The 25,660-nt window shown below is 44.0% G+C and overlaps 2 protein-coding genes across 9 annotated transcripts in view; both read left to right on the forward strand.

Moving 5' to 3' along the window:
* The first annotated feature begins 198 nt into the window (after positions 1 to 198).
* nsmce4a (NSE4A component of SMC5/6 complex) lies at positions 199 to 12,074 on the forward strand. 3 transcript variants are annotated; one of them, XM_014157944.3, is made up of 11 exons: positions 199 to 796; positions 1,431 to 1,772; positions 2,406 to 2,486; positions 3,344 to 3,474; positions 3,726 to 3,874; positions 4,175 to 4,274; positions 4,623 to 4,713; positions 6,790 to 6,884; positions 8,261 to 8,309; positions 8,431 to 8,516; positions 11,873 to 12,074. In XM_014157944.3, exons 2-11 carry the CDS (start codon positions 1,532 to 1,534, stop codon positions 11,939 to 11,941), a joined length of 1,092 nt encoding a protein of 363 aa, XP_014013419.2. In that variant the 5' UTR covers positions 199 to 796; positions 1,431 to 1,531; the 3' UTR covers positions 11,942 to 12,074. The 3 variants fall into 3 exon arrangements, with proteins under 3 accessions (XP_014013419.2, XP_014013418.2, XP_014013417.2); XM_014157943.3 differs by having other exon boundaries at positions 217 to 1,089; XM_014157942.3 differs by having other exon boundaries at positions 220 to 1,094.
* A 3,448-nt stretch (positions 12,075 to 15,522) lies between these two features.
* LOC106578818 (uncharacterized) overlaps positions 15,523 to 25,660 on the forward strand; it is a 217,957-nt gene continuing 207,819 nt past the window's right edge. For 3 of the 6 annotated variants that reach the window (XM_082965735.1, XM_082965737.1, XM_082965738.1), the window contains exon 1: positions 15,527 to 15,841. In XM_082965735.1, the coding sequence (XP_082821861.1) occupies positions 15,716 to 15,841 (126 nt within the window). In that variant the 5' untranslated portion in view covers positions 15,527 to 15,715. Of the gene's footprint in view, positions 15,842 to 25,660 lie in introns of all 6 variants that reach the window. The other 3 variants (XM_082965731.1, XM_082965732.1, XM_082965733.1) reach the window with 2 other exon arrangements.

A 25,660-nucleotide genomic window follows, 5' to 3' on the forward strand; every position in this document is an offset into this window, starting at 1 on the left:
TGTTGTTTGGTTTGAAAAATATCCGAGACGTTTGGATAATATGACTTTAATTGGGGAGGTCTGTTCTGTACATTCTATTTCACATGACTGTTGTCAATGTTTACAGTTCTGAACTAACCTGATAACCTACATACGGTTTAGCAGTGTTTGATTTTGGCCAGAGCAGCCCTATCTGTTTGGGGGAACTGAGTCTCCTTTATAAAACAAAGTAGCCTATCACCGGGCCGGATTCACACATGGCGGCAACAAAAAAAAATAACGTTGATCAAAGCGGAATTTAAGGCGGGATGTGGCATTGAATAGAAATTGAGGCGGTGCATTCATATCTTGATTCCGCGTTGTTCACGTTTATTTGACAGTAGCCTGTGAATTCCGGTGTATATGTGCCAGTAGATTGTTCCGAGTTTGAGAATGCGTTAGCCTAAATGCGCTTTTACAAGTTGTCAAATGAGGGCTCTTATGGTCATGAAAATCAGGTCCGTATTTAGACTTTTTGTGGGACCTAAGCGAGACCTAAGCGGGGAATTGACGACCCAGAGAAAATATAGCAGTTTTATTTTTTGTATTTTTTTTTACAAATCCCAAGTCAAGCATTGATTAATTGACTTTCCTTATGCCCAATATGTTATGTTAGGATATAACTTCCATTCGCGCTGTTTACCCAACGTTTCTGAAACGTTTCGATATTGAACGTTGCTCTGCACGTCCTCTCTGACCAAAACTTCCGTCTTCAAGCGTTCAATTCGTGCCAAACACAGACATGACCGCAACATAACCTCTCAACAAAGCCTCTCCTGTGAGTGTATCTATATATATATTATAAAGTTGATTTTCGGAAATCGAACATATAAATTATTATGTAGCCAGCAAGTTGTATACCATCTAGTCAACAACAACAACAACAACAAAAAAAACCAGCAAGTGGGTGATTTGAAATCGCCATAACTTCTTTATCTGACGGCGGATGCTAGCTACGTTAACGTTAGCGGGTAACGTTGAAGTCAAGTTAGGTCAAATCTGTAGCAACAACAACAACAAATAAATAAAAACGAAAAGAAAACAACAAAACGGGAAAACAACAGCAAAAATGTAAGGTCAGTATTTTGTATTTGAATAATATTTGAATAATAACAAACATTTGAAACCATAACTGATGTTTAGCTATCAACTGATGTTTAGCTAGCTATTTCGGAAACATCTGGATAACAGTGTTGGGCTCAATCATATTTTATAATTCAGTCAATTCAAGTTTGCTAATTGAATTCCCAATTCCACTTTCAAATGTCCTTTTTGAAAATCATCGAGGAAAACATTTCATTGCATTTAGAATCTCAGTTTACATCTGAATTCAAATTCACCTCAACCCTGCCGGATAACATGTGGTGCTACTAAGCTAACCATATCATCAACACTTTGTCCCCTCACCTTAGCTTGAAAGAGGGGCGAAAGCCCAAACCCAAAAAGATAGAGGGCGGACTACCAACCAACCAATCAACCGACCGCACAAAATACCAAAACACCAGTATCCAAAATGAGGCGAGCCAGCCGAGGAGGGGATGAATCTGGTACCGGTACTCCCCGTCAGAACGGTGTGTCTGGGGGGAGAGGCGGCGCCAGGGGAGCTGTTGCAGAGAGGGGGGATGCAGCAGTCGGTGGTGGTGATGATGATGAAGCCGGCTGCAGCCCAGCAGACATGCAGGATGAGGACAATGATCCAGCACGGAGGAGAGAGATCAGGAGCAAGTACAGGGACCTCATCAACTCTGTTCAACGTGAGTAGTGGATACGAGGGTCTGCTAAATGACTCAAATGTAATGTAAAGGTAATGTAAGGTAGTGGGGACTGTCTGGAAATGGTATCCATGGGCCATTAGTTCCCAATTCTCCACACATTTCAAAAAGTGTATTCTCCCTGTCATTGATTTAAAAGTATTGGATTGGTATAAGCATTGGCTGGAGGGAATTACCACCATTTTTAAAATCTGTGATGGGGCGTGTACAAGGGTCCACTTCGGGAGAAGTGTGGAGAATCTGGAGGCAGTTGCCGGCCTGTGACAGGTTTGTGTTAAACCTCCCAGGTGCCTGGACACCTGGCAAGTTAAAGGTTCAGTAGGTAACTTTGTGGCAACCTGACCAAATTCACATAGAAATGTGAGTTCTAGATCTGTTATTCTCATTGAACGTAAGTCTAATACAGCAGCTTCAAACAGCTGAAAACACTAGCTGTATTTTGGTTCTATTTCACAGAGGTTTAGATTGTACAATGATTCTTTACATGACTTGTTTTGCCATATTATATAATTTTTATTAGGTGAATGTGATAGAATTTTATCAACCAGGAAATGGGGGAGTGATTTCTACCTATTGTACCTTTTAACCAATCTATTTCTTCTCTCTTCTTCCCAGAGAACAGAGAGGACATGTTGAGTCCCACCAACAACAAACTGACAGACGTGTTGGAGGAGGCCAACAAACTGTTTGCAGAAGGTATGATAGGATCTGTCATCAGCCTTCCTTCCTCGAAGTAACCACTGATCTAATATAGTCAAATTGGTGAGCGCTAACCCCTGCTTTGACCTGCTTTGACCTGCTTTAACCTATCTAGTAATGTCTGAATCAGTGGTTATTCAGAGGAAGGATGTTCTAGTACCTTAATCAAATATCCTCCCTGTCTTCTTCTTCCTCCTCCCTGTCTTCTTCTTCCTCCTCCCTGTCGTCTTCTTCCTCCTCCCTGTCTTCTTCTTCCTCCTCCCTGTCTTCTTCTTCCTCCTCCCTGTCTTCTTCTTCTTCCTCCTCCCTGTCTTCTTCTTCTTCCTCCTCCCTGTCTTCTTCTTCTTCCTCCTCCCTGTCTTCTTCTTCTTCCTCCTCCCTGTCTTCTTCTTCTTCCTCCTCCCTGTCTTCTTCTTCTTCCTCCTCCCTGTCTTCTTCTTCTTCCTCCTCCCTGTCTTCTTCTTCTTCCTCCTCCCTGTCTTCTTCTTCTTCCTCCTCCCTGTCTTCTTCTTCTTCCTCCTCCCTGTCTTCTTCTTCTTCCTCCTCCCTGTCTTCTTCTTCTTCCTCCTCCCTGTCTTCTTCTTCTTCCTCCTCCCTGTCTTCTTCTTCTTCCTCCTCCCTGTCTTCTTCTTCTTCCTCCTCCCTGTCTTCTTCTTCTTCCTCCTCCCTGTCTTCTTCTTCTTCCTCCTCCCTGTCTTCTTCTTCTTCCTCCTCCCTGTCTTCTTCTTCTTCCTCCTCCCTGTCTTCTTCTTCTTCCTCCTCCCTGTCTTCTTCTTCTTCCTCCTCCCTGTCTTCTTCTTCTTCTTCCTCCCTGTCTTCTTCTTCACCGTTCTGTTTTGTCTCCTCTCTTCCAGTCCGTCAGGCCCGTGAAGCGGCTTTAGACGCCCAGCTCCTGGTGCTGGCTACAGACCTGGGGAAGGAGAAGGCCAGCCAGCTACACGCAGAGGGATCAGCCTTCGACCCCGCAGCCTTCGCTGAACACCTGGTGAGGAGGAAGGAGGATGGGGGGGAGGTGGAGGAGGATGGTGGGGAGGTAGATGAGGAGGATTGGGGGAGGTGGTGGTGGAGGAGGAGGAGGATTGGGGGAGGTAGAGGAGGAGGATTGGGGGAGGTAGAGGAGGAGGAGGATTGGGGGAGGTAGAGGAGGATGGGGGAGAAAGGGAGGTGACGAAGGTGAAGTCTACTGGTTGCCAGATTGCTGACCCTTTATCCTTTGTGTTTCTGTTGGTCCACAAGCTGTCATTCATGGGTCTGAATCGCCTGGAGGAGGAAGATGAAGATGTGGAGGGTGGAGCGAGCGGTGGCTACCTCCCGCAGGACGCCTGGCAGAGGGTAGCTAACAGAGCTCAGTGCTGCTTCAGGACTGCCCCCTCTTTCCACTATATGTAAGTGTGTGTGTTTAGAGAGCAGAGGGTAGCTAACAGAGCTCAGTGCTGCTTCAGGAATGCCCTTTCTTTCCACTACAAGTGAATCATTGTGATCATCAACTCAGCGAGGCCCAGAAGTGCTACTATTGATCACATAACAAGTAGTTTGATTTGTAGATCAGTGATTCTGATTCTGCATGTAGACGAACGCAAGCATCATCCTCCACCTCTTTGGGATGCTTAAGTGACCGCTCACTTAAATATATACTGAGAAAATGTTTAAAACTCTCTTTCTAACTCTGTTTGTCTCTCTACCAGGATGGGATCGTTCCTGGCTGAGCTACCTCCACCTCGCCAAAGGGTAGAGAGACAGAGGAAAGCTCCCGGCAAGGAAGCCAAGAGGATCATGCCCACTCAGGTTTCCGCTTTAACACTGTTGTGCTGACCCAAACCTGACTGTCATGGAGGAGTCACCAGGCCATCCCAGTACACCTTGATTTGGTCTGGCTTGGCTGTGTACGGTCCAGTAGTGTGATAAGGCCTTTTGGTGTTTTATATAGTGACTATATAATAGGGATTTGAAATGAGGAGATCAGTTTGATCAGCCAGGATGTATGTGTTTAATATTTCTCTCCAGCTGTTGACGATGAGTGAAGTTCCCCTCGTTTTAACTGTATGTTTCTGCTTTGGAAAATAGATTTTTATGTCAAGGAGACTAACCTGGTTAAATACATAAATCAATATTTGATGTCATTGTCTGTTCCAGTTGAAGAGGATGGAGGAGTCTCACCAGGAAGCTACAGAGAAGGAGGTAGAGAGAATTCTGGGATACCTGCGGAGCTACTTCTTTGACGACCGTAAGTCATTACTCTTATTATTATTATTATTATTATTGTTATTATAATAACATATTTAGATAGAGCTTAACAAGTACCCAAAGTCGCTTTACAATTGAAACAAAACAAGACAGACTAGGGGGAGGGACCTTACATCCTCTGCTCCAGTGGGCTTCGAGAGGAATCAAGGATTTGTTGACTAGTAACATTTCTGAAAATATGTTAGTTCAATAGAGAATTACATCAGATAAACAAAAGTCCAAACTGTATGTCTCTAGCATGTATGGTTTGACAGTTACAGCCGATTTACTCTGAGAATTTAGAATGATTTAGAGGGGATATCATTTCATTATGGTCAAAAGTGGTTGCTGGTATAGAACAAGAAGGCCCACACACTGTTAAATCTCCCGATTCACCACTTTATTGACAACCGCTTCCATCCAAAACGAATCCTCGTCTTGGTCACTGCTCAATAGATCTCACTGCTCCGTGGGCAGAACGGGCGCTAACTTCCAACGACAACTGACAAGCTAGCTAGTGTGGCTGCAGGTTCGTGTGTGATAACAACATGAGCTTTTTCTAAATCAAATCCAAGAAATACAAAACTAAATGTAGCCTATACTGTAGCCAAACCAGAAGAAAACCTGTTCCCTCCCCCCGCTGCTGCTGGTTTTTACGCAGATTCTGCCATTTAGCTCCTAAAGTCGCTAATAGGCTACAACAGAGGTCGGCAACCTTGGAGTGCCAAGTTATCGTACCATTTTCGACTGATCTCCCTGCCAGTTAGGATTTTTATATGCACATTTTCGTGGAACCGTTTCATTTGATTTATAATAAAGTCTTCATATCTCAAAATGTATATTTTGTGGTTAGTAAAAACTCTCATCTACATGATAAAGACCTAAAAAAGTAACTTCTATTACCATTTGTTAACTATGTAGAAATAACCTACAGGTTCCTAATCCAGGCACTTGTAATGTCCCGTCTGGACTGGTGCAACTCTCTGTTGGCTGGGCTCCCCGCTTGTGCCATCAAACCCCTGCAACTGATCCAGAACGCAGCAGCCCGCCTGGTGTTGAACCTTTCCGAGTTCTTAAACAATCCTCCTCACCCCCCCCCCCCCCCCAAATTTAAAGGCTGGCCACAATGGGGATTGTGCATGGTGGTGAAATTTGCGGTGTGCCTTCAAAATTAAGGTGTCTATTGGACAGTGATGCAAATGAATAACAATAGTAGATCAATGGCCCCCAAATTTAAATAAATAAATAACACTTAACCAGCACTTGCACTTTCATCTGTCCACTCCTACAATGACAACGGTAAGACTGTAATAATAATATATTGAATGCATTAACAGAAATTACCGTAACCAAACAAACATCGATTTATAAATTATGGTAAATGTACTACTGGTGCTACTGTTGTGTCATCCCCGTGGCCTCCGCAATGGATCAGTCCACTGAGACAGGCCTCCGCAATGGATCAGTCCACTGAGACAGGCCTCCGCAATGGATCAGTCCACTGAGACAGGCCTCCGCAATGGATCAGTCCACTGAGACAGGCCTCCGCAATGGATCAGTCCACTGAGACAGGCCTCCGCAATGGATCAGTCCACTGAGACAGGCCTCCGCAATGGATCAGTCCACTGAGACAGGCGTGAATCAGACTGGTGCCTCGTGTGCCATATATTTGAAATATATTTACCATTGCTCGACTAAATGAATCTTGGTCGACCAACAGCCTATCGACCAAACAATCGATCAGTCGTCTAAATGGGATCAGCCCTACGTTCTTATTTCATCAGCACTGTTAAGTACAAGCATATTAATATCGTAGCGAACAATCTAATGATTAATTGTATGTCATTCATAATGGCATAGGCTAAAGAAAGCAACGTTTAGACATTAATTTACTAGTACCCTCTTAAAATGACCTGTATTTCACTACATTCTAGAGCAGTGAGTGAACGCCCTATAAGGTGTAACAAAATGTTTTATAAAACTCTGTTGTAGACATTTTAATTATTGTAGAAATGATTTGATTTAAGTTGGGTTAAAGAGCTATTTGTGATGTACCTTTCTCCCCCTGTATCTCCAGCCACATCTCCCATCTCCTACTATGAGTTTGTCATAGACCCCACCTCCTTCTCCCGCTCTGTGGAAAACATCTTCCACACCTCCTTCCTGGTCAGGGTGAGTGGTTTATCCTGCAGGCATTACATTCAGGTCTGGTCAGGGCGAGGAGTGGGGTTATTCTGGTCAGGGCGAGGAGTGGGGTTATTCTGGTCAGGGCGAGGAGTGGGGTTATTCTGGTCAGGGCGAGGAGTGGGGTTATTCTGGTCAGGGTGAGGAGTGGGGTTATTCTGGTCAGGGCGAGGAGTGGGGTTATTCTGGTCAGGGCGAGGAGTGGGGTTATTCTGGTCAGGGCGAGGAGTGGGGTTATTCTGGTCAGGGCGAGGAGTGGGGTTATTCTGGTCAGGGCGAGGAGTGGGGCTATTCTGGTCAGGGCGAGGAGTGGGGTTATTCTGGTCAGGGCGAGGAGTGGGGTTATTCTGGTCAGGGCGAGGAGTGGGGTTATTCTGGTCAGGGCGAGGAGTGGGGTTATTCTGGTCAGGGCGAGGAGTGGGGTTATTCTGGTCAGGGCGAGGAGTGGGGTTATTCTGGTCAGGGCGAGGAGTGGGGTTATTCTGGTCAGGGCGAGGAGTGGGGTTATTCTGGTCAGGGCGAGGAGTGGGGTTATTCTGGTCAGGGCGAGGAGTGGGGTTATTCTGGTCAGGGCGAGGAGTGGGGCTATTCTGGTCAGGGCGAGGAGTGGGGCTATTCTGGTCAGGGCGAGGAGTGGGGCTATTCTGGTCAGGGCGAGGAGTGGGGTTATTCTGGTCAGGGCGAGGAGTGGGGTTATTCTGGTCAGGGCGAGGAGTGGGGTTATTCTGGTCAGGGCGAGGAGTGGGGCTATTCTGGTCAGGGCGAGGAGTGGGGTTATTCTGGTCAGGGCGAGGAGTGGGGTTATTCTGGTCAGGGCGAGGAGTGGGGTTATTCTGGTCAGGGCGAGGAGTGGGGTTATTCTGGTCAGGGCGAGGAGTGGGGCTATTCTGGTCAGGGCGAGGAGTGGGGCTATTCTGGTCAGGGCGAGGAGTGGGGCTATTCTGGTCAGGGCGAGGAGTGGGGTTATTCTGGTCAGGGATCACATTATCATACTGAAATGTAGATCTTCACTGTTTGGACTAGTCCCCTGGTAGGAAGTGTGCTTGGACTAGTCCCCGGGTAGGAAGTGTGCTTGGACTAGTCCCCTGGTAGGAAGTGTGCTTGGACTAGTCCCCTGGTAGGAAGTGTGCTTGGACTAGTCCCCGGGTAGGAAGTGTGCTTGGACTAGTCCCCGGGTAGGAAGTGTGCTTGGACTAGTCCCCGGGTAGGAAGTGTGCTTGGACTAGTCCCCGGGTAGGAAGTGTCTGCTAGATATTATTATTATTAGATAGCAGGAAGCCGCTTCAAGGCACTGCTGTCTCCAACACTTCTCCTATTGATATGTCATGTGGATGGTTGGTGATGGCGGTGTTTGTGTTTCTCAGGATGGTTTGGCGAAAATGTACCTGGATAATCACAAACTTCCTTGTATAGGTAAGAGAGAACCTCATATTGTGACAAAATGACTTTTCTTGTTGAGCTGTTTGGGGTAATCATTTTTCACGATAGTGTTCATTGTCATAAGCCATCATTAATGTGTCTTTATCTCTGACAGCCCCTGTGGAGGAAGGAGAGGTGGAGGCTGGAGGAGCGTCTAACAGGCAGCAGTGTGTCATCTCTATCAGCCCCAAGAGCTGGAAGGTAACACACACACCCATACACACTGGGACAGGGATACATACATACATACATACATACATACATACATACATACATACATACATACATACATACATACATACATACATACATACATACATACACTGGGACAGGGATACATGCATACATACATACATACATACATACATACATACATACATACATGCATACACTGGGACAGAACACATGCGCGCACACGCACACACACACTGGGACAGAACACACACACACTGGGACAGAACACATGCGCACGCACGCACACACTGGGACAGAACACACACACACACTGGGACAGAACACACACACTGGGACAGAACACACACACTGGGACAGAACACACACACACACACACTGGGACAGAACACACACACTGGGACAGAACACACACACACACACACACTGGGACAGAACACACACACACACTGGGACAGAACACACACACACACTGGGACAGAACACACACACACACACACACTGGGACAGAACACACACACACACACACTGGGACAGAACACACACACACACACACACTGGGACAGAACACACACACACACACACTGGGACAGAACACACACACACACACACTGGGACAGAACACACACACACACACACTGGGACAGAACACACACACACACACACTGGGACAGAACACACACACACACACACACTGGGACAGAACACACACACACACACACACTGGGACAGAACACACACACACACACACACTGGGACAGAACACACACACACACACACACTGGGACAGAACACACACACACACTGGGACAGAACACACACACACACACTGGGACAGAACACACACACACACACACTGGGACAGAACACACACACACACACACTGGGACAGAACACACACACACACACACTGGGACAGAACACACACACACACACACTGGGACAGAACACACACACACACACACTGGGACAGAACACACACACACACACACTGGGACAGAACACACACACACACACACTGGGACAGAACACACACACACACACACACTGGGACAGAACACACACACACACACACTGGGACAGAACACACACACACACACACTGGGACAGAACACACACACACACACACTGGGACAGAACACACACACACACACACACTGGGACAGAACACACACACACACACACTGGGACAGAACACACACACACACACACTGGGACAGAACACACACACACACACACTGGGACAGAACACACACACACACACACACACTGGGACAGAACACACACACACACACACACACTGGGACAGAACACACACACACACACACTGGGACAGAACACACACACACACACTGGGACAGAACACACACACACACACTGGGACAGAACACACACACACACACTGGGACAGAACACACACACACACACTGGGACAGAACACACACACACACACACTGGGACAGAACACACACACACACACACTGGGACAGAACACACACACACACACACACTGGGACAGAACACACACACACACACACTGGGACAGAACACACACACACACTGGGACAGAACACACACACACACTGGGACAGAACACACACACACACACACACTGGGACAGAACACACACACACACACACACTGGGACAGAACACACACACACACACACACTGGGACAGAACACACACACACACTGGGACAGAACACACACACACACTGGGACAGAACACACACACACACACACACTGGGACAGAACACACACACACACACACACTGGGACAGAACACACACACACTGGGACAGAACACACACACACACACACACGCTGGGACAGAACACACACACACACTGGGACAGAACACATACACACACACACACACACTGGGACAGAACACACACACACACTGGGACAGAACACAAACACATTGATTTTAGCATAGTTTCTTGGAACTCTTTCTCTGTACATAATTTAGTAGATAACAGTAGAGTAGCACCTCGTATTATCAGCGTATTCAACAGCGGTTAAGAAATATATTACCTTCAACAGTGTTATCTTGTGATCAAGACGTCAATGTTTTGTGATTATTGGTGTCGTAAAAACAATTAGCATGTTTGACATTTCAGTGGACTTACTACTACGATCAGCTTTTTGATAAGCGGTTTAGCCCCCAAAAAATTGCATCCCGTATTATTGGCATACGGTCCATAGTTATTGGCCTCCTTACTATTTTGTTAATTAAATGAATATATCTTGACATTTTTGTTCAAAAAAAGACACCAACCTCGTATCCGAAGTGTTTACTAACTAGTTGTCTAGCCTTCCTGTAAAGACAAAAGGACTTGCCTGTCAACTTTTCATTGCGTAGCCCGGTGTGCCATCCTGTAGTACCCTGAAAAATGGTTCTTCACCAAAATATTCTTCAGTGTTGTAACCAAATAATGTCTCCCATTTATTTGTTTTACAGATTAATCTTATGTTTTGAGAAAGTAGATAAGTTTAATACTAACATACAAATTGAGTATGAATAATTTAGGTAAAAAGTTGGATATTAAATGATGTGGGATCTGTCGCGTAATCTAATTTTACGATATACATCGTGTCCCACAAAATGTGTATATATATATATATATATATATATATATATATATATATATATCACACGCACACATTTTGTAGGACACGGTGTGTATATGTGTATATGTATGTATATATATGTATACATATGTATGTATATATATGTATACATATGTATGTATGTATATATATATATATATATATATATATATATATATATATATATATATATATATGTATATATATATATATATATATATATATATATATATATATATATATACATATATATATATATATATATACATATATATATATATATATACATATATATATATATATATATATATATATATACATATATATATATATATACATATATATATATATACATACATATACATATACACATATATATATATATATATTTTTTTTTTTGAAAACTCTCAAAACCTAATTTAACTTACATGAACTGCAATGATCGGTGGTCAGCTAGCTTGAAGGGTATCTTTAGTTGCAAAATGTACCGCTATCTTCCAACCTATTTAAATGTTGAGCTCGGTAATTTAATCCTCCAACCGCTAGAGGGTGTCCGAAGTTAGGGGGTGTCCGAAGTTAGGGGGAAAATTAGCTAGAGTTTGTAAAGGAGTTGTTTGTTGTTGTTGATGATGCTGTATCACAAGATGATCAACTGTTTTCTTCTGAAGGAGTTGGATGATGTTGTTTTCTTCTGTTCTGTCTCCCTCTCTCCCTCTCTCCCTCTCTCCCTCTCTCCCTCTCTCTCTATAGGAGTTAATCGAGGCCTTTGATATCACCGAGCCACTGATCCAGGCGCCCAGCACACAGCACACAGAATGATGCTGATATATAACAGCTATTTCCTTTTAAAACATTAGAGCATTTTATCGACTTTAACTAGCTATAAATATTAGTTTTCTATTCAAAGGTCTTGTTTGCGGTTTTTGTATTTGATTAAAGAGAGTGAACCCAAGACAGTGATGTGTGTTTGACTTCAAGGAAGAAAATGAGGGTGATCTGCACATCCTAAACATACATTTTGCTGAGCTAACACATCACAATCAGATAAAGGAATGGGAGAATATTGCTGCTCGCCGGGGCTTTTTTTCCCTGGTACCCAGATATACAAGGTTTTTGCTTTGCAGAAGTCTTCAAGCCTATAGTTCCACACAGTCCTTTTGGCCAAAGGGTTTAGATGTTCCTGCTAGCCTGCTCTGCTTTTCAGCTCCAGCTGCATTTGCTAGTGATTTTAATGCATTCCTATGTTGTGTGTGTTTAGGTGGAAATCATTCATCATGTAACTGCAGGTAAATAATGGGTGTATAGGGGACGTTTCAGTTTCATCATGTAAATAATGGGATGTTTCACTTTCATCATTTAACTAATGGGTTTCTAGGGGATGTTTCACTTTCATCATTTAACTAATGGGTTTCTACGGGACGTTTCACTTTCATCATTTAACTAATGGGTTTCTACGGGACGTTTCACTTTCATCATTTAACTAATGGGTTTCTACGGGACGTTTCACTTTCATCATTTAACTAATGGGTTTCTAGGGGACGTTTCACTTTCATCATTTAACTAATGGGTTTCTACGGGACGTTTCACTTTCATCATTTAACTAATGGGTTTCTAGGGGACGTTTCACTTTCATCATTTAACTAATGGGTTTCTAGGGGACGTTTCACTTTCATCATTTAACTAATGGGTGTAGAGGGGACGTTTCACTTTCATCATTTAACTAATGGGTGTAGAGAGGGACGTTTCACTTTCATCATTTAACTAATGGGTGTAGAGGGGACGTTTCACTTTCATCATTTAACTAATGGGTGTAGAGGGGACGTTTCACTTTCATCATTTAACTAATGGGTGTAGAGGGGACGTTTCAGTTTCATCATTTAACTAATGGGTGTAGAGGGGACGTTTCAGTTTAATGTGTTGCTACTTTGTCACAGCATCAGAACATTTTCATTTTAAAAGTCACACATTTCTACAGTGTGTCATGTTTTCCTCTGCCCTATTTCAGATGAGTGCACTCTAATTTCTAATGCTGTTTTCATAGTTGCATGAATGCAGACATGCGTCATGAACCAAGACTTTCATTGCCTCTGGGTCTGTGTTTTAGAGAGGCATGGTCCTTCTACGCTCCTCGCTGCCTCCTCCTTTGCCATGTGACCGGGTGTTTTTTCCCTCCAGTTGCTGTGTTCCTCAGCCTAATATATATACACTGCTCAAAAAAATAAAGGGAACACTTAAACAACACAATGTAACTCCAAGTCAATCACACTTCTGTGAAATCAAACTGTCCACTTAGGAAGCAACACTGATTGACAATAAATTTCACATGCTGTTGTGCAAATGGAATAGACAACAGGTGGAAATTATAGGCAATTAGCAAGACACCCCCAATAAAGGATTGGTTCTGCAGGTGGGGACCACAGACCACTTCTCAGTTCCTATGCTTCCTGGCTGATGTTTTGGTCACTTTTGAATGCTGGCGGTGCTTTCACTCTAGTGGTAGCATGAGACGGAGTCTACAACCCACACAAGTGGCTCAGGTAGTGCAGCTCATCCAGGATGGCACATCAATGCGAGCTGTGGCAAGAAGGTTTGCTGTGTCTGTCAGCGTAGTGTCCAGAGCATGGAGGCGCTACCAGGAGACAGGCCAGTACATCAGGAGATGTGGAGGAGGGCAACAACCCAGCAGAAGGACCGCTACCTCCGCCTTTGTGCAAGGAGGAGCAGGAGAAGCACTGCCAGAGCCCTGCAAAATGACCTCCAGCAGGCCACAAATGTGCATGTGTCTGCTCAAACGGTCAGAAACAGACTCCATGAGGGTGGTATGAGGGCCCGACGTCCACAGGTGGGGGTTGTGCTTACAGCCCAACACCGTGCAGGACGTTTGGCATTTGCCAGAGAACACTAAGATTGGCAAATTCGCCACTGGAGCCCTGTGCTCTTCACAGATGAAAGCAGGTTCACACTGAGCACGTGACAGACGTGACAGAGTCTGGAGACGCCGTGGAGAACGTTCTGCTGCCTGCAACATCCTCCAGCATGACCGGTTTGGCGGTGGGTCAGTCATGGTGTGGGGTGTCATTTCTTTGGGGGGCCGCACAGCCCTCCATGTGCTCGCCAGTGGTAGCCTGACTGCGATTAGGTACCGAGATGAGATCCTCAGGGACATCATGTCTCGCTCCATCCACCAGCGCCACGTTGCACCACAGACTGTCCAGGAGTTGGCGGATGCTTTAGTCCAGGTCTGGGAGGAGATCCCTCAGGAGACCATCTGCCACCTCATCAGGAGCATGCCCAGGTGTTGTAGGGAGGTCATACAGGCACGTGGAGGCCACACACACTACTGAGCCTCATTTTGACTTGTTTTAAGGACATTACATCAAAGTTGGATCAGCCTGTAGTGTGGTTTTCCACTTTAATTTTGAGTGTGACTCCAATTCCAGACCTCCATGGGTTGATAAATTGGATTTCCATTGATTATTTTTGTGTGATTTTGTTGTCAGCACATTCAACTATGTAAAGAAAAAAGTTTTTAATAAGATTATTTCTTTCATTCAGATCTAGGATGTGTTGTTTAAGTGTTCCCTTTATTTTTTTGAGCAGTATATTATACCATGAGATGGGAGCTTATTGATAAGGGGACAGAATACATTAATAAATCGCTTTCGTTTCACTTTTAATTGAATTTGCATATAACGTAGCTAGCTAGAGTTGGACCACAGTGAAGGAAAAGCTGCCAACAAGTGCTCAGCATATGTGGGGACTCCTTCAAGACTGTTGGAAAAGCATTCCAGGTGAAGTTGGTTGAGAGAATGACAAGAATGTGCAATGCTGTCATCAAGGCAAACGGTGGCTACATTGAAGAATCTCACTTTTTCTCGTTACTACATGATTCCATATGTGTTATTTCATAGTTTCGATGTCTTCACTATTATTCTACAATGTAGAAAATAGTCAAAAATTAAGAAAAACCCTGGAATGAGAAGGTGTCCAAACTTTTGACTGGTACTGTAGGTCAAATGTTAACCCTGGGCGGTGCAGGCAAAGCACGTATTAGTCCCTGACTCACACACTCACTCACGTGCATACACACAACGGGACTCTCACTCATGTGCATACACACAACGGGAGTCACACACTCTCACTCACGTGCATACACACAACAGCACACACACACAGAGAGAGACAGATACACACATGCATGTGCAGCGGCGGGTAGCCTAGTGGTTAGCGCGTTGGGCCAGTAAACCGAAAGGTTGCTGGATCGAATCCTCGAGCTGACCAACTGTTCTAGGTATCCCGCTTTTCCACGGGTGTCGAAGACGTGGATGTCGATTAAGGCAGCCCCCACACCTCTCTGATCAGAGGGGTTGGGTTAAATGCGGAAGACAAATTTCAGTTGTACAACTGACTAGGTATCCCACTTTTCCTCACACACACACACACACACACACACAAATACACACACACACACAGTTGACACACACTTCCTCTGTGGCGTCTCCCTCCTGCAGCACATCCTCCTCCTAGCCTGCTCCAGCTCTCCTCTGTGATGCTTCCGTAGCCATGTCTCTGCTGTGGCGTTAACTGCCTGAGATGCAGTTCTGCAGAGAGGTGTTCTGTCAGCCCTGTAGCACCACTACAGCCACATCGCCTGTACTAGATGATATGGAATGGAGGATGGGGAGCTGTATAGGAATCGCACCACGCAGCAGTAGCCAGGTAGGAACAACAATCTCTTAATATCCTTCTCTCCGTGTGAGAGAGAGGTAGGCTGAAACATTTCTCAGAAAATCAGCTGTGTTGGTGGCTAAATGCTTGTCGTGGATGGAGAGGAAGAACGGAGAGAGGGAGAAGATGAGAGATGCAAATGGATGTATTTCAGTGTTTGCATGCAGTGGCTGTGGAAAGGCAGAGTGTGGGTGTACTGCTGTGTGTTGGAGGGCTGATGTCAGGAGCTGGAGAGACCGAGAGAAGGGGGAATGAGGAAGATGAGAAAGGGGGAGGGAGAAGCCAGCGGATGTGGACTAAAGCGTGAGATGGGGAAAGGCAGAAGAGTAGAAAGGATAGAGAGATGAGAATGAAACAGAGTGCAGGGACACTGGGTGGCAGAGAGAGAGAGAGAGAGAAAGGGGTATATTGGAGAGAGAGAGAGAAAGAAAGGGATATTGGAGGGAGAGAGAGAGATCATAGAGCGAGAGAAAGATTTTAAAGAGAAGGGATCTGGTTGTAAAAATTGAATAACAGACTATCTAGACTATCTAGAGAAGGAAACATGGATTTGTCTAAAGGGAAGAGAAACATTTCTAAACCATTGTTTCTTGGGTATACGGTATATGCAAAGCGGTATAGGCAAAGCGCTCAATATACAGCTCTCTATATCCCTCAGTACTAGAACACCTTTGGATTGGATACATGCAGAGATCTCACACTGTGTAGTCAGTGGCTAGGATTAGGGTTAGATTGGATACATGCAGAGATCTCACACTGTGTAGGCAGTGGCTAGGTTTAGGGTTAGAATGGATACATGCAGAGATCTCACACTGTGTAGTCAGTGGCTAGGATTAGGGTTAGAGTGGATACATGCAGAGATCTCACACTGTGTCGTCAGTGGCTATAAGATGATCGAAACAAAACTGAGGAGACTGATTACATCATCAGGCATGGGATATTTATTTATAGCCATGATAGACTGGTTCAGAAAGCCTGTTCTGTTCTGTCCAGCTTGTGATTGAAGCCGATAGAGGAGGAATGGACTCTAGAGAATGAACACTATTATCCAAAGTATTATTAATGCTTATCCTGACAATTAGTTTTCCCTTTACACACGTCACAATAATCTTTATTGACATACAGTGGCAAGAAAGATTATGTGAACCCTTTGGAATTATCTGGATTTCTGCATAAATTGGTAATCAAATTTGATCTGGTCTTCATCTAAGTTACAACAATAGACAAACACAGTCTGCTTAAACTAATAAAACACAAATTATTGTATTTTTCTTGTCTATATTGAATACATTATTTAAACATTCACAGTGTAGGTTGGAAAAAGTATGTGAACCCATAGGCTAATGACTTCTCCAAATGCTAATTGGAGTCAGGAGTCAACTAACCTGGAGTCCAATCAATGAGATGAGATTGGAGATGTTGGTTAGAGCTGCCCTGCCCTATAAAAAACACTCACAAAATCTGAGTTTGCTTTTCACATGAAGCATTGCCTGATGAGAACCATGCCTCGAACAAAAGAGATCTCAGAAGACCTAAGATTAAGAATTGTTGACTTGCATAAAGCTGTAAAGGGTTACAAAAGTATCTCTAAAAGCCTTAATGCTCATCATTCCATGGTAAGACAAATTATCTATAAATGGAGAAAGTTCAGCACTGTTGCTACTCTCCTAGGAGTGGCCGTCCTGCAAAGATGACTGCAAGAGCACAGCGCAGAACGCTCAATGAGGTTAAGAAGAATCCTAGAGTATCAGCTAAAATCTTACAGACATCTCTGGAACATGTTAACATCTCTGTTGATGAGTCTACGATACGTTAAACACTAAACAAGAATGGTGTTCACGGGAGGACACCATGGAAGAAGCCACTGCTGTCCAAAAAAACATTGCTGCACATCTGAAGTTCGCAAAAGAGCATCTGGATGTTCCACAGAGCTTCTGGCAAAATATTCTGTGGACAGATGAAGCTAAAGTTGAGTTGTTTGGAACGAACACACAACACTGTGTGGAGAAAATAAAAGGCACAGCACACCAACATCAAAACCTCATCCCAACTGTAAAGTATGGTGGAGGGAGCATCATGGTTTGGGGCTGCTTTGCTGCCTCAGGGCCTGGACAGCTTGCTATCATCGACGGAAAATTAATTCCCAAGTTTATCAAGACATTTTGCAGGAGAATGTAAGGTTATCTGTCCGCCAATTGAAGCTCAACATAATTTGGGTGATGCAACAGGACAACTACCCAAAACACAGAAGTAAATCAACAACAAGAAAATACGCCTTCTGGAGTGGACTGACCTTAACCTGATTGAGATGCTGTGGCAAGACCTCGAGAGCGGTTCACACCAGACATCCCAAGAATATTGCTGAACTGAAACAGTTTTGTAAAGAGGAATGGTCCAAAATTCCTCCTGACCGTTGTGCAGGTCTGATCCGCAACTACAGAAAACGTTTGGTTGAGGTTATTGCTGCCAAAGGAGGGTCAACCAGTTATTAAATCCAAGGGTTCACATACTTTTTCCACCCTACACTGTGAATGTTTACACGGTGGGTTCAATAAAGACATGAAAACATATAATTGTTAGTGTGTTATTAATTTAAGCAGACTGTGTTTGTCTATTGTTGTGACCAAGATGAAGATCAGATCAAATTTTATGACCAATTTATTCAGAAATCCAGGTAATTCCAAAGGATTTACATACTTTTTCTTGCCACTGTACAGTAATTACTTGTGATTTTACTGCTTTACTGTTTCCGTGTATGATTGATTGATTGGTCAATCAATCATCTCCTCTCCCGTCTCTTCACCACTCCCACCCTCAAGGAGAGTCGGCGAGGAGAGTGAACGAGGATGAAAATGCACTTGATTGAATTGAGATGTTCCTCCTCCACTCACACATCATTAGACAAGTTAGACAAGTTTATAGGGCTGGATCCTCAAATAAATGATGTTAACAGGGGTGGATGTCCAAATAAATGATGTTTACAGGGGTGGATGTCCAAATAAATGATGTTAACAGGGGTGGATGTCCAAATAAATGATGTTTACAGGGGTGGATCCCATAATAAATGATGTTTACAGGGGTGGATCCCATAATAAATAACTGTTTCACTTGTATTGGTCTTCGTTTTCTGTCAGCTGTTTGTCAGTGTTGTTTTTGTTTTGTATTGTATGTTGTTTACTAATGTTGGGTGGCTTCACTTCATGTTTTAAACAAGTCCAACCTTCAGCACACAACGTCCAGGGGGTGAGCAAGCTCTACCACTATGGGGACAGTTTAGTTGCTGCAACGTAAGACAGTCTCGTTTTTTCAATTGTCTGTTTTAGTAGCGTGAAACATTCCTGTTCACACCAAGGTGAAGAGAGGAATAATAGAAGGAATGAATCTGAGCCTCACGATTATTACCTGTGGAAGGCGGTGCTTCCAGCTAGGTGCGGATTTCATCAGCCGCGATTGTAGATCTTTCAAACGAAGTCACGAGAGTGCGACTCCCGAGTAGTATGTTGAACCGAAGTTGAATGACTGAAAGGGAACACCAGGTTCCTCTGCTACAGATACTCAGTCTATTAGCAGAGAGAGGCAGAACAGCCCCAGTCAATTTCGTTGACATTTTTTGTCATTTAGCAGACGCTCTTATCCAGAGCAACTTACAGTAGTGAATGCATAAATTTCATTTAATGCGTTCTTCTTTTTTTTTTTTTTTTTTGCCCCCCCCCCATGGGAATTGAACCCACAACCCTGGCATTGCACACACCATGCTCTACCAACTGAGCCACAGGGAAGACAATGGGAACACCAGGTTCCTCTACTACAGATACCCAGTCTACTAGCAGAGAGAGGCAGAACAAGCGTCACTAACAGGTTAAAGAACATATCTAAGAGTCTCTCTAACAGGTTAAAAGTCGTATCTAAGAGTCTCTCTAACAGGTTAAAGGTTGTATCTAAGTGTCTCTAACAGGTTAAAGGTCGTATCTAAGAGTCTCTTTAACAGGTTAAAGGTCATATCTAAGAGTCTCACTAACAGGTTAAAGGTCATATCTAAGAGTCTCACTAACAGGTTAAAGGTCGTATCTAAGTGTCTCTAACAGGTTAAAGGTCATACACTACATGACCAAAAGTATGTGGACACCTGCTTGTCGAACATCTCATTCTAAAATCATCTACATTAATATGGAAAAGCAGCTTTTCCAAAAGTTGTTCGATCATATCCAACCCAGACAGGTCATGATGTACATTGAGTAACAACAACCCTGGGTCTTTGTAAATTATTGAATTGAACATTGTGCTCAATTAAATAGAGATTGTTTTGGAGTAAAACTCAATCTTCGGGCAAGACCAGAAACATTGAAAGTAAGACCCAATGCCTGTTTGGTATTTAGACCAAATGGGGGAGATCTGTGGGCCGAACTTGCTCGGAGTCGGAGGGGTTAAATAGGGCCTATTTAAAACGGGTTTCTCTGAGCCTATTGCAGAAGAAAGTAGTATTTATGCAATTCATAGCTTTATTCCATTCTTCCTCCTTGCGTACAGTCCCCAGATCCCTTTCCCAGTGCCCCTGTTCTTTCTATGCAGTCTGGGTTTAACATAATTCCATAAAAACAAGAGAGGAACTTTGTATTATTTCTAAACTTAAGCAGACGGTCCTCTACAGAGCTTCTAAAGTCAATATTTTGAGTATACAACTTTAAAGAGGAAATACCATTATGAATTTGTAGGAATCCCCAAAAAAGTGGTTACCTGGGATACCATTTAGTTTGAATCTGTTGGAAAGACATTAACACTTTATCCTAGAATAGATCATCCTCTATCCTCACGCCTCTGGTGTGCCATGAGTCAAAGATACCACTTTCAATACCTGGAGGAAAGGCCTTGTTTTTTTGTCATTGGTACGAGGGACGGACAGAGTCTCCTTTCTCGCTGTATATTTTGATATATCATGCCAATTTCCTATTGTCCTGCCAACAATGGGGTTCTGCCCGATCTTTGGAGGGAGTTTAGGAAGATCACTGGTAAGCAAACGCAGCATGGTTAATGGAGCAAAACACCACAAATCTACATTGTTTGTACCCCAGTCCAGGTAGTCATGGAGCCATTGAGAAATAGTTATAGCATGGCAGGCCCAATTGTAGAACATAATATTTGCTACAGCCAGGGCCACCTCTCTTCAGTGTTAGTTTTAACATTATATACATTTTAGAGGATTATGTCCAGTTCAGCTCTAGTTTCTTAGTTATCATTAAAGGAAACATTTACAGAGGGTTCGAGGAGTCGAAGTAGTGTATTCATTTTGATTAGGTTGATTCTACCAAGCCATGAAATAGGGAGACCAGTCCATCATCGTTCTAGATCTATATTTACTGTTCTTATAAGAGGAAGGAAGTTTATTTTGAGCAAATCTTTGATATTGAGTGTGACTGATAAACCAATATAGAGAAAGCCAGAGGTAGAAGACTTAAATGGGAAATTTGAAAGAGCTGTGACATCATCAAAGTCTCCCAGCGGCATTGTCTCAGACTTATCACTAAAGTTTATTTTGGAGCCGGATAGTCTGCTAAATGCATTAATAATATCAAGGATGACAGGGATATATATTTCCGGATTAGATACAAATACCAATATGTCATTGGTCTATAATGCAATATGTTGGGTTGATGCTCCCAACTTAATGCTCTCAATAGCAGCATGGTTCCAGGTGGATTCAGCAAGTGGTTCTATGGCCAGCACAAACAAGAGTGGGGACAATGGACATCCCTGTCAGCTTCCCCTCTCCAAACAGAACTCTGTGGAGCTAGAACCCTGGCCCTCTGAGAGGGATATAGCAGTTGTGTCCATCTGATAAATTCCACCCCAATCCAAACCTTTTTAGACCATCAAATGGAAAACCACTCAATCCTATCAAAAGCCTTTTGGGAATCCAGTGAACTGACAAGGCCTCTGACTTTAGTAGTACTAGCATGATGAATAACATTAATACGTCATCTAACATTAGCACAACCAATGCTTAATGTATCCTGTTTGATCAGAATTCATCAAATAAGGTAAGTATGCCTATTGCCTCCTCGGGAGAAGCTTGAAAAGTATCTTACAATCGTTGTTGATAAGGATTATTAGTCTATAGGAATTGCATAATTCGGGAGGCTTGCTCTTTTTGAGGATCAGAGAGATATTTGCCAAATATCCAGTTTGTGGAAGGTGTCTCTTCTCTAGAGAGTCAACATTCGTACGAGTAAGCGGACAAGCAACTACTTTATCCAGTTTCTTTTATAGAAATCAGACCATCACCATCTGACCCTTTTGCTTTCCCACTTTGCAGCGAGCTGATTGCCTCTAAGACTTCAGCCTCAGAGGCATAAAGATTCTCTATGTTCCTGAGAGAGTGAGGGGAAGAGTAATCTTATCAAAGAAAAGGTTTCTGCCGAGTCCACCAGAGCCCTATGGCACCATATTCCCTATATAGTAGTTATCAGTAGAATATCGTTTCTTATAGTACCTTTTCTTTATTCTCAAAGGCTTTTACCCAGATCATCTTTTAGTTGAGATATCAAATTAAAGCTAGTCTTGTTCTTTACCTAACATGCAAGATACCTTCCAGGATTTTTCCCAGATTCATAAAGTCTATATCTGGCGTAAAATAATGATGACTCTGCGTTTTGGGTCAGGAGGTAGTTTAATGCAGAGCGGGTGGTCTCAACCTTTTTTGATTAGAGATGTTGAGGGTCTTTCAAAGTTTTCTCAAGATCTTTTAATTCCCTTTTCCAATTGGAGTTGGGCCTCGAGAGCCTTCTTTCTCCTTGCAGTGTTATGTGATACGATCGAACCTCAGAGCTAGGCAGCCTCCCACACTATAGAAGGGCTTAACATCACTTGTATCATCAACCTGCATATAGAGTTTAAACTGATCTATTTGCAGAATCTACATTATTCAAGAGAGAAAGATTCAGTCACCAATGTCTAGTAGTGGGATCTCGATAAGGTGGAGAGATTGAAACATGGATAGGCGAGTGATCTGTCAGAGAACAGACACTAATTTGTGCGTCCGTGGATTCTGTCTCTAGTTGTTAAGGAGAAGTCAACCATGGAGAATGACTGATGAGCATTAGAACTTCTTCTGTAATCATGTTCTCTGTTCTCTTGGGTGCATCAAAGCGATTTAGTTCACTGTAGGGCGGCAGGTAGCCTAGTGGTTAGAGTGTTGAGCCAGTAACCAAAAGGTTGCTGGATTGAATCCCTGAGCTGACAAGGTACAAATATGTAATTCTGCCCCTGAGCAAAGCAGTTAACCCACTGGGTGACGAAGATGTGGATGTTGATTATGGCAGCACCCCCCCCCCCCCCCCTGATTCAAAGTGGTTGGGTTAAATGCGGAAGACACATTTCAGTTGAAGGCCTTCAGTTGTATGGTCCCATGTGGCTCAGTTGGTAGAGTGTGGTGTTTGCGATGCCAGGGTTGTGGGTTCGATTCCCATGGGGGACCAGTGCGGAGAAAATGTTTTATGAAATGTATGCATTCACTACTGTAAGTCGCTCTGGATAAGAGCGTCTGCTAAATGACTAAAATGTAAATGTTCTACAACTGACTAGGTATACGCCTTTCCAGTTCAACAGTGGATTCTGTTTTCTTAGATGGGGATGCTAGTTTAGTGTATTTGCGATCAATCTTAGGATCAATAACATAGTTGTCCCCTCCAAGTACAACAAAAGGTGTGAAGAAGCAACCTCCTGAGCACTTGGTTGGGGTAACCCCGGAGCGAGGGGCCTCGGCATGGGTCTGTGTGATAAAACATTACTGTGACAACAGTGCCCTCACATTTGGTAAATGGGGTACTATGTCAGCCATTACCGGAGCCCCCTGTGGCCGTAAAGGGGCCGGGCTTCATGCAGGCTATACAGTCTCCCTAAAGTACAACGTATGTTGGAAGCTTGTCCATGTTTAATGCTGCCCGCGCTTCACGGTGTTCACAGTGTTCAAGAGGTATATCAATCTCCCCAGGGTGAGTGACAAGTTAGGTCACTGTCCATAAGGTGGCGCCCCTCCCCCATAGGTGGTTAATTACTGGGATTTATTGCTGATTCCTGCCTGTAGCTCACTAGTCTCTATGAGGTGTCTATTGATACAGGATATGGGCTCTAAAGGAGATTAATTGTTGGTAGCGGAGTTGAGGGTTGTACACAACCATGCTATTATCATACAAACAGTCTCTGTGGTTCATATGAGCCCCAAAATGAGCTGTCTGTCTCCAGCTCAATGCTTTCCATTCCTGGGAATTAAATCAAATCAAATCAAAGTTTATTTGTCACCTGCGCCGAATACAACAGGTGTAGATCTTACAGTGAAATGCTGACTTACAGGCTCTAACCAATAGTGTAAAAAAGGTATTAGGCGAACAATAGGTAGGTAAAGAAATAAAAATAACAGTAAAAAGACAGGCTATATACAGTAGCGAGGCTATTAAAGTAGCGAGGCTACATCCAGACACTGGTTAGTCAGGCTGATTGAGGTAGTATGTACATGTAGATATGGTTAAAGTGACTATGCATATATGATGAACAGAGAGTAGCAGTAGCGTAAAAGAGGGGTTGGCGGGTGGTGGGTGGTGGGACACAATGCAGATAGCTCGGTTAGCCAATGTGCGGGAGCACTGTTTGGTCGGCCCAATTGAGGTAGTATGTACACGAATGTATAGTTAAAAGTGACTATGCATATATGATAAACAGAGAATAGCAGCAGCGCAAAAAAAAAGGTTTGGGGGGGCACACAATGCAAATAGTTCGGGTAGCCATTTGATTACCTGTTCAGGAGTCTTATGGCTTGGGGGTAAAAACTGTTGAGAAGCCTTTTTTGTCCTAGACTTGGCACTCTGGTACCACTTACCATGCAATAGTAGAGAGAACAGTCTATGACTGGGGTGGCTGGGGTCTTTGACAATTTTTAGGGCCTTCCTCTGACACCGACCGGTGAAGAGGTCCTGGATGGCAGGCAGCTTAGCCCCAATGATGTACTGGGCTATAGGCACTACCCTCTGTAGTGCCTTGCGGTCAGAGGCCGAGCAATTGCCGTACCAGGCAGTGATGCAACCAGTCAGGATGCTCTCGATGTTGCAGCTGTAGAAACATTTGAGGATCTCAGGACCCATGCCAAATCTTTTCAGTCTCCTGAGAGGGAATAGGCTTTGTCGTGACATCTTCACGACTGTCTTGGTGTGTTTGGACCATTCTAGTTTCTTGTTGATGTGGACACCAAGGAACTTGAAGCTCTCAACCTGCTCCACTACAGCCCTGTCGATGTGAATGGGGGCGTGCTCGGTCCTCCTTTTCCTGTACTCCACAATCATCTCCTTAGTCTTGGTTATGTTGAGGGATAGGTTGTTATTCTGGCACCATCCGGCCAGGTCTCTCTGACCTCCTCCCTATAGGCTGTCTTGTCGTTGTCGGTGATCAGGCCTACCACTGTTGTGTCATCTGCAAACTTAATGATGGTGTTGGAGTCTTGCCTGGCCATGCAGTGGTGGGTGAAAAGGGAGTACAGGAGGAGGGTTGAGGATCAGCGTGACAGATGTGTTGCTACCTACCCTCACCACCTGAGTGCGGCCCGTCAGGAAGTCCAGGATCCAGTTGCAGAGGAAGGTGTTTAGTTCCAGGATCCTTAGCTTAGTGATGAGCTTTGAGGGTGCTATGTTGTTGAACGGAAATCAAATCAAATGTATTTATAAAGCCCTCCTTACATCAGCTGATATCTCAAAGTGCTGTACAGAAACCCAGCCTAAAACCCCAAACAGCAAGCAATGCAGGTGTAGAAGCACGGTGGCTAGGAAA

Source organism: Salmo salar, chromosome 19 (genome assembly GCF_965601325.2).
Source record: "Salmo salar chromosome 19, fSalSal1, whole genome shotgun sequence".
In the NCBI taxonomy this organism is placed as follows: Eukaryota; Metazoa; Chordata; class Actinopteri; order Salmoniformes; family Salmonidae; genus Salmo; species Salmo salar.

Bases quoted from the DNA above. Each gene is read 5' to 3' on its own strand.
- nsmce4a (XM_014157944.3), top strand. From the start codon at position 1,532: ATGAGGCGAGCCAGCCGAGGAGGGGATGAATCTGGTACCGGTACTCCC. The intron at 1,773-2,405 runs GTGAGTAGTGGA...TCTTCTTCCCAG, and splicing joins CCTCATCAACTCTGTTCAAC to AGAACAGAGAGGACATGTTG. The intron at 4,275-4,622 runs GTTTCCGCTTTA...TGTCTGTTCCAG, and splicing joins AGAGGATCATGCCCACTCAG to TTGAAGAGGATGGAGGAGTC.